This window comes from Neolamprologus brichardi, chromosome 20, assembly GCF_056152115.1.
Source record: "Neolamprologus brichardi isolate AB-2024 chromosome 20, ASM5615211v1, whole genome shotgun sequence".
Lineage (NCBI taxonomy): Eukaryota > Metazoa > Chordata > Actinopteri > Cichliformes > Cichlidae > Neolamprologus > Neolamprologus brichardi.
Window position 1 is genome coordinate 30150296 of NC_142123.1, and position 8164 is coordinate 30158459.

Genomic DNA, 8164 nt, shown 5'->3' on the forward strand with positions numbered 1-8164 from the left:
GCAGTTAAGCATTACATGGCTGCTTTGAGTGGCAGAATAGGCACCACCTGTCACTCAACATCTCAAAGTCTTTTAAAAATGTCTAATTACCACCATCTGTTATACTACGGCTTTATCTAGTGAGAAAAGTAACTCTTTAAGCACCCTTTCCATAAAATAAACAACGCTTTGCAAATAGCTTCTGTGTGATGGTTATATTGTCCAGAGGCCATGCACCCTGCTGTGCATTCACCCTTGAGTGCAATGACTGTCCTTCAGAGCATATCCAGTTGACATTGGTTGAACCACTTCCAGCACATAGAGAGTTTGAGCCTAAAGGTGAATATTATGGTTTTACAGCTGTAGCACTGGTACCATTCTCCTTCTTAGTGGGCCAAACCACTATTGTTGTCTAATTAGCACAGTTCTTCTAATGTCCATATGAGGCTGGTTTTAAAAGTGAGTCAGTCCCCATAGACTCCCGTGTTAAAATGCCTAACTATAATACACAAATAAACATGTTTTCAGCCTGGATAATGAAACTGTTTTGGTCTAAGCTTCATGAGTTGGCGGTGTGAACGACAATAGGAGCTGTCGCCAATCATTGTCTGCTAACTGGAGTCACAGAACTGAACCTCTCCACCATGTTTATGCTATTGGTGCATCACAGCTGCACTATTTGACAACTACTGCATCTTACCTGCTGTTCAGAAAGTCTATGGTTTAATTCTGGTGTGTGAGCATATTATCAGCCTGTTGTTTAGCACTATTTAAATGATAACGGTTTCTTTGCATTGGACCTGTAAAGTTGATTGGTTGTGTCACAAGTCAACGGTGACATCTCTACAACTGTTTCAAAGTTATACCGCTGCTGTGCATCATACTCACTGCAGTGTTCTCAGTGCTAGCAAAGGAGTGGAAGTCAAAATGAAGTTTTCTCAAGAAAGTTTTATCTTTTTAAAAATTGTGCAGGATTCACTCACGTCTTCAACCGAACCACGTCGGCCACGCTACCCGCACAGGGTTACAAAAATGCACGACCAGCCTAAGCAACAGTGAAGCCTGGCTTTCAAAATGAGGACAAAACATACCATGATGGCTGAGTTCATCTTTTACATACAGTCTATGCTTTTTAAATGCAAACGGGTTTCATGTTTAATTGTTGGAGCTTCATGGTACTGAATTCTCTATATGATAATCATTTATGTTTTCAGAGTTATTTGTGTGGCTTCAGTGCAACATTTTATAACCACATGCTCATTTCGTGGGAGCATGCATGTTAATAAATCACAGGTAGACTGAAGGAAGGCATGAAAATAAGAACATATGGTGTGATTCAGCTGCAGGAGGTGGGAGATGGCCTTTGGAGTTTGTTTTGCACAGCATTTTGATCAATTATTTAGGATGTCATGTGTCAAAGCCCATAGTAGCCTAACAGCGTTCACCAGCATTATGGGCAGATAATAGCCCCAACGTGTCAATCGAGGATGGAAGCAGATAAGATGTGAAAGGTGATCTATGCGGTGACTAATGATAGAACATTGATCAAACACACTACTCTCTGTCGAAGAAATGAGACCCCCGTGCTGCAGCGTTGACGTCTCAGACGGGAGCTCTGCCCAGCTGCAGGATGATATTCATATTCCGGAGGTATATGTGCAGGACAAACATGCACTGATGCAAACACGCTTTGGTCACAGCAGACAAACAGAGGCAGCTCCAAGCTGTAGCATCATGTCATGCAAAGACGTGGAGCCACCTCCATTTTCAAGCTCTGCTCTTTTTTTTTTTTTTTTTACCTTTTGGGAGGTGAAAGATTGCGTCCAGTGGTACAAAACGAGCCTGTCTTTGTTGAAGGGTTTGGGCTCTGCCGCCGGTTCTTCGCACTCCTCCCCGTCTGTGATTTTGCCGTCTTCGTCCATGGCTGAGATGGGCCACCAGCCACAGTTGGTAGGGGTAACATGGTTGGAAGACGCCATGACAGAGCGTTTTGTGCGTGTGGAGGAGAGGAGAGAGGAGGGAGAGGATGGAGAGAGAGAGTGTGTGAAAGGGAAAGAGAGCGAGCAAGCGAACAAGAGAGAGAGAGAGAGAGAGCTCAGCGGCTCGAGCGCAGCAGCATCACCGGTTCACGCGGCAGCAGCAGCGACAGCATCCGTCAGTTTGGGACAGCTCCGCGCTTCCCAGGGAAAAACACGCACACCCTAATCCATATGCAAATACCGACTTACTCGAGCATGCCGCTGCACTTGCAATTAAATCGACGGGTAACCGTATTACATCACATGATGCGTTACGCACAAACATGCGCCGTGGAAACCCCTCGCAGGGAGCGCTTCAGTGGAAGGTCAGTCGGCTCCTGTAAGGACAATGGAGGCTGTTGGCCACGGTAGACACGCAAATTTTCATAGTGTGGAGCGTAGTCTGCCTATAAGAGCAGCTCATTAAATAATCAGAGGACTTCAAGTGCTTTTCTTTCCGTTACCGGGAAACTATTTGGACTAGGCCATGGTGTCAAACTCACTTTAGTCCGTGGGTGACGTGCAGCTCAGTCTCGAGCCACACCAGTAAACCGATTACATAATAACTTTTAATATTCCGAACTCCTGATTTACTCTCTTAAAAAGGTACGTAGGGCGTAATTCCCCGTGACCCTAAAATCGTTTAAAGTCTTCGGAAATTAACTGAGATATCGACAAAATGTGAAGAAACAATGGACGTAACACAATAGCCAAAGCATTTGTTTTACTTTGGAAAAAAAAAACAACAAAAAAAACATTACCAACTGAAGTAGAAGTAGAGCCGTGCTGCACTTTCATGTAATACCAATTTACACCACAAGATGACGCACTGGGACAATCAATCCCCCCCATCAGTCAAGACATTAAAAATACTTTATTTACAGTTGCTAAGTAAACTGAAGTAAAGCTAAAATTAAATGCCCAGATAAAAACAACATACATCCCAAAATATTTCAACACACCCCAACTTAAAGAACTGGACACTGGTGAGGACAGTTTTTGTTAAAATATACAGCGAGCATTTAGAAAAAGTAATGTAGAAGTTCACAGTAAATACTTTGACCAGATCCTAATTTTATTTTATTTTATTTTTTTATCTAAAACCATCTGTCCAAGAAGATAAAACTTACAACAAACTTACAACAACAGAAGTTATTAATTCTTGTTATTTTTCTCACTTAATGGGTGATTCATCTTTTACATAAAATAAGTCATGCTCCAAGAATATTTCCAAATTGTTTTTTCCCACATTTGTGAGTCAGATCAAAGTGAAAAAGCACAAAAAACTTCACACGCAGATGATTTTGTAATTAAACATACCAGTGATATTTCTTTATGAAACAATGTGCCTATAGATCAAGAAACACTTCAATTTCCATCCATTTTGTCTCCTGTGGAATAAAACTGGCCTCGACACACCAAGAATAGAAATGCATTTTATGGAAACAGAATGAAGCAATTAGGCAGCACTGTCACTTCATAATAAGAAGATCCTGGGTTTGAACCCACTGGTTCCCAGAGGCCTTTCTGTGTGCATTTTGCATGTTTTCCCTGTTCCTGTGTGGGTTCTATGTGGGTAATAGTGGAATGAATAGTGGAATTGTACAGTGCTTTGAGGGCCCCGAAAAGTGCTATATAAATGCAATCCATTATTATTATTATTATTATTATTATTATTTGTGAACTATGCTTAAAAGCCAGGCCTGTGCCAGGAAACCAACCAATTTAAATGAGCTCTATCAATTGTGCCACGAAGAGTGGTAAAATATCCAGTCAGAATTATTCCAGACGCTTGTTGATGGCTACCAAAGCATGTAGCTGAGGTGCAGTTTCTTAAGGCAGGGATGTCAAACTCATTTTACATCGAGGGCCACATACAGCTCACGTATATATCAGGGGTTTTTTACCCCCCACATACAGACCAGTGAAACTCCACTTTCCGTCAGTGTAAAGACGTTTAACTCATCTACGAGTCTTAAGATAAGAATAAATAAAGAAATGCTGCTGTAGTAAATGATTGAACTGTCAGCAGGACTTTATTAAAAAAAGGAGAATGTTTATGTGTTACTTTATTACTGTAGTGTAGTATAAATGGTAGAAAGCAGTAGTAAAACTAAAACATAGCAACTAAGAGTTAAAAGTTTTTCCTCTAAAGTTATCCAGTCAGCTGGACTGGAGTCTTTGCTGGGCCAATTCTGGCCCCCGGGCCTTGTGTTTGACCCCTGTTCTAAAGGACATTTAAGGATCATTGGGTGCGCATGTATATTTTTGATCCTGTGTGAATTATAGAAAGTCTGAAATTCACACTTTTCCACCTAATTTTAAAGTCATAAAAGTATGCTGTACGATGATTCCAACCTGGAAAAAGAAGAGTTCAAATTAAAAGCCCAAACTAACCATGACGTCCATGAGTGGATGTAAACGTTTGACCACAACTAACTGAAACTAATCCCAACCCTGGGAATAAATACATAATTTCTTTGCTTTTTGACTTAATTAGCATTGATATTAGAAATATATTATTGGTTTTACAAAAAAATATGTTAGACATCCTGCAGCACAGTAAACTATATTCATCTTTTTAGTAACATCCAATAACAGGTGACTTCTGTTTATGTGCAGAAGTTTACCTTAAGTCGTGTGCTGATTTTTAAAAATGCTATTCAGTGTTTATTTCAGTGTTAGACACAAATAGAATAATTTGCAAAGCAACAAACACTTTCCTGTATGATGTTATAGTATTTTTTTTTTTAAAGAGCATCATTTTTTCAGACTTATTTATGCTACTCTGAACTGAATATGTGCTCTACCAAACTGACTGCATATGCAATAAATGCCACAGCTTACTATAAAGGCCAGCTCTCTGCAAATCTAAATCTAATACAAGTTGAGAACTTCTGAAAATGTTTTTATTAATTAGGTGCAAACAAACTGGAGTAACCATGTAAAATAAGGTGAACGATTGAGTGTAATCTCCAAAGCAGCAGCTCTCATTGGCAGCCTAGCACATAGTTTGGGCTGGTTGTTCCATATCCTGGGGACATGGCTTGTACTTTAGCAATAGTGGTTGTATGACTGACCAACAAAAAAAAAAAAAAAAAGGGGGGGGGGGGGGGGGAAGCTATAGAAATGCCAGCCCAGTCCAGAATTTACCAGAGATTTAGTCTGTCTCAGTCTCTGCTGGTTTCCTGTATAATCCCAGACAGACTCCAGGAAGCCAGAATCAGGGCTCTGCAGGGGTCTTACCATCTGTTCACAGGACTCCTTGTTCTTTTCATGACCTGTTTGTTGTAGCTCAGATGCCTTTCTAAATGCACCCTGTGAGGACTGAAGAGTTATGCACATTTCAATATAGTTTAATTTTTGTCTGACAAAGTCTAAGCAATCCTGTCCCTAAACCTATTTTATTAGCTTGAGACTCTACAGTTTAAACATGTGTAACTAAACGTGTTTTTAAAGAATAAACGGGGAGGCTTGGGTCTTTGGTTTGACTACTTAGAAAAAAATATTCCACATATGATTCCTCCTCTAGGCCTTTCACGTGGGTTTATTTCAGTAATTATTCAAGACTGAGGGAAACAACTGGTAAATGATTGAGCCTGCAGCTGAGACAATGAGCTGCTAAAGAAGTCTGCTCAGATTCTTTCTGACTTGCTACCTCAAATAATAGAAGTTAACATTTTTCAGATACAAAAAGAGTAGATGTTCTTACCAAGACTTGAAAGCAGTTTTAAGCAGTAAAATTGGGTAACAATAATTTCCTAAAAATCACAGATTCATGTCTGACCTTTGGAAGCAACAAAAACAGACTCCACTGCCCAATTTTGGATTCATTAGACTAGTAACAAAAAACAACCAAAAAACCCAAAACACTAGTTTAAAATGGCAATCGATTAATATCAAGGTCAAGCTATCAAAAGCTTAACATTGTATGTTAGACAGACATTTTTCTACCTTTTTTATCTTAAGCAAAGGAGTATAAGTGCAAACCATTTCCTTGTAATAGGATATTTAACATGAATGCTCAAACACTGTTACTCAATTAAAATAGCTGAGTACATATTCCTCTTCTACAAAACCCGTTGGTTCAATTGATTTAGGGTATTTTAAGCCCAGTGTTCTTAGGTCAGTCTGCAAGACAATCTGCACCTCTATAACTTTTTGTCCGGCGCCATAAGCAAGGAATTCAGTCTGCAGATTTCCTTCATTACGTAATATGATACAGCAGAATGAGAACAAGGGAGCATGGTCCCTTCAGACTGAACCGTTCTGTTTTAGTAATCAAAGCTGACTAAAGCTAAATACTGACAGATGCAGCTGATCAAGAAATGTCACCTCACTAATGTTTCAGAAATATAAATCAGTGATAAACGGACTCAGATTTAGACGAACTTTTGCTACAAAGGGACAAGTTACAAACACAGCATACTTCCTTGTGCAGCCCTCACTCGTAGGCTGGCTCCTGAAACTGGCACAGAGTCATCCCAAGTTTGACAACTCAAGTTTTCAAGCAAAATACGTTGTTGTTACCAAAACGCTCCAGCAGAGGGCTGAAGAGAGATACATAACTGATGCAGATCTGATGTCTCATTGGAAGGGGCATAAGTGTGAGTGTTTATGTTGGATTTGTTTTTCTCCTGTTGTTACGTTGGCTCAGATTTTGGACCCCCCAAAAAAAAATTAAGAAAAAGAATTCATGGTTGTTCACAAAGTCATACATAAAGTCTGGGAGTTAAAGCAAGAATCCCTTGATGGCCACTTTGTTAGGCACACCTGTTTAACTGCTTTTTACTCCAAATAAATAATCAACCAACCACAAGACTGCATTTACACTCAATGCATATACAAATATAGACATGGCCAAGACAACCTGCTGAAGTCCAAATTCAACATCAGGATGGGCAAGGTGGTTTCAGTGACTTTGGATATGGCGTAGCTGCTGGTTTAAGCATTTAAGTATTTAAGTGTTTAATTATTTAAGAACCTGCTGGGATTTTACCAAACAGTGCTCCCTTGGGTTTGCAGAAAACAGTTTGAAAAAGATAAAATATCCAGTGAGCACCAATCCTCTGTGTGAAAATGCCTTATTGATGCCAGAGATCGGCATCAATAAGGCATCCTTTGAGCTAATAGGAAGGTACCAGTAACTCAAATAACAACTCGTTATATACAGAAGAGAATCTCTGATGTACAACATATCAAACCTTGAAGGAGATAGGCTATAATTCACACAGGTTCACCAAAATTATACAAGAGTAATTTGGAAAAACCAGACCTGATGACATTTGTGTTACCTCACCTGAATGGTAAGGTCAGAATTTGCCATAAACAACATAAAATGACTCCATCCTGCCTTGTATTTACAGGTCAAGTTGTTGGTAGTGGCATAATGGAAACAGTATTCCCATCTTCTGATGGCTGCTTCCTGCAGGGTAATGCACCATATCACAAAGCTCCAATCATCTCAAACCTGTACTAGTAAGCTGTACCTAATAAAGGGGCCAGTGAGTATAGCAGATAAGTGTGATTAGTGATGACAGTCAGGTGGGCAACAGGTGAAACTGATGAGGATGAGGGATACAACCACAAAGGAGGAAAAAGGAAGTAAAATACAGCAAAACTAACTTTCAAAGTAAAACTGTAAAAAAAAAAAAAAACCTGTAAAAAATGACAGACAAGACGGAGACAGGGGAACTAGAAAGCAGAAGAAACTAGACAGAGATTTTTTCCCTAGTAAAACAGGAATATATAACATACTAGCAGCACACATGGTATCAAAAGGGATCTATATGCATGCCTACATTTATGGGGAAATAAACCACAGAGACACATGCTGAAGCCTAATTTGCAGTGGAAATATTGCACTTGACTTAATGTCACGAGAACCACAGGCGCTTTTCCGTCATACAGGAAGATGAAATGGATGCAACAGTGGTGCATGTGCGCTCACATATCTCTCTGCTGAAGCTTAACAGCCTATTAGAGAATAATTGCGCTCCAACTGCATTAACTGGGCGCACCGTGTGTGCAGCAGTAAAACCTATAGAGAGCAGAGTCCTGTCCCGAAGTGGCAAGACTCTCTGGCATGGCTCCTTGCAGGCAGCAGAGTAAGGATTGGGTTGTATTTTTGGAAGGGTGTGTGTGTGGATTGGTCGCCTTGTTAGGTC

At 40.0% G+C, this 8164-nt stretch overlaps 1 protein-coding gene across 1 annotated transcript in view; it reads right to left on the reverse strand.

Annotated features, from left to right (window-relative positions):
- gdap1l1 (ganglioside induced differentiation associated protein 1-like 1) overlaps nt 1-2236 on the reverse strand; it is a 28343-nt gene extending 26107 nt beyond the window's left edge. The window contains exon 1 of the mRNA XM_006793995.3: nt 1779-2236. Coding sequence (XP_006794058.1) covers nt 1779-1958 — 180 coding nt within the window. The 5' untranslated portion in view covers nt 1959-2236. The remainder of the gene's footprint in view (nt 1-1778) is intronic.
- Between the last annotated feature and the right edge of the window lie 5928 nt (nt 2237-8164).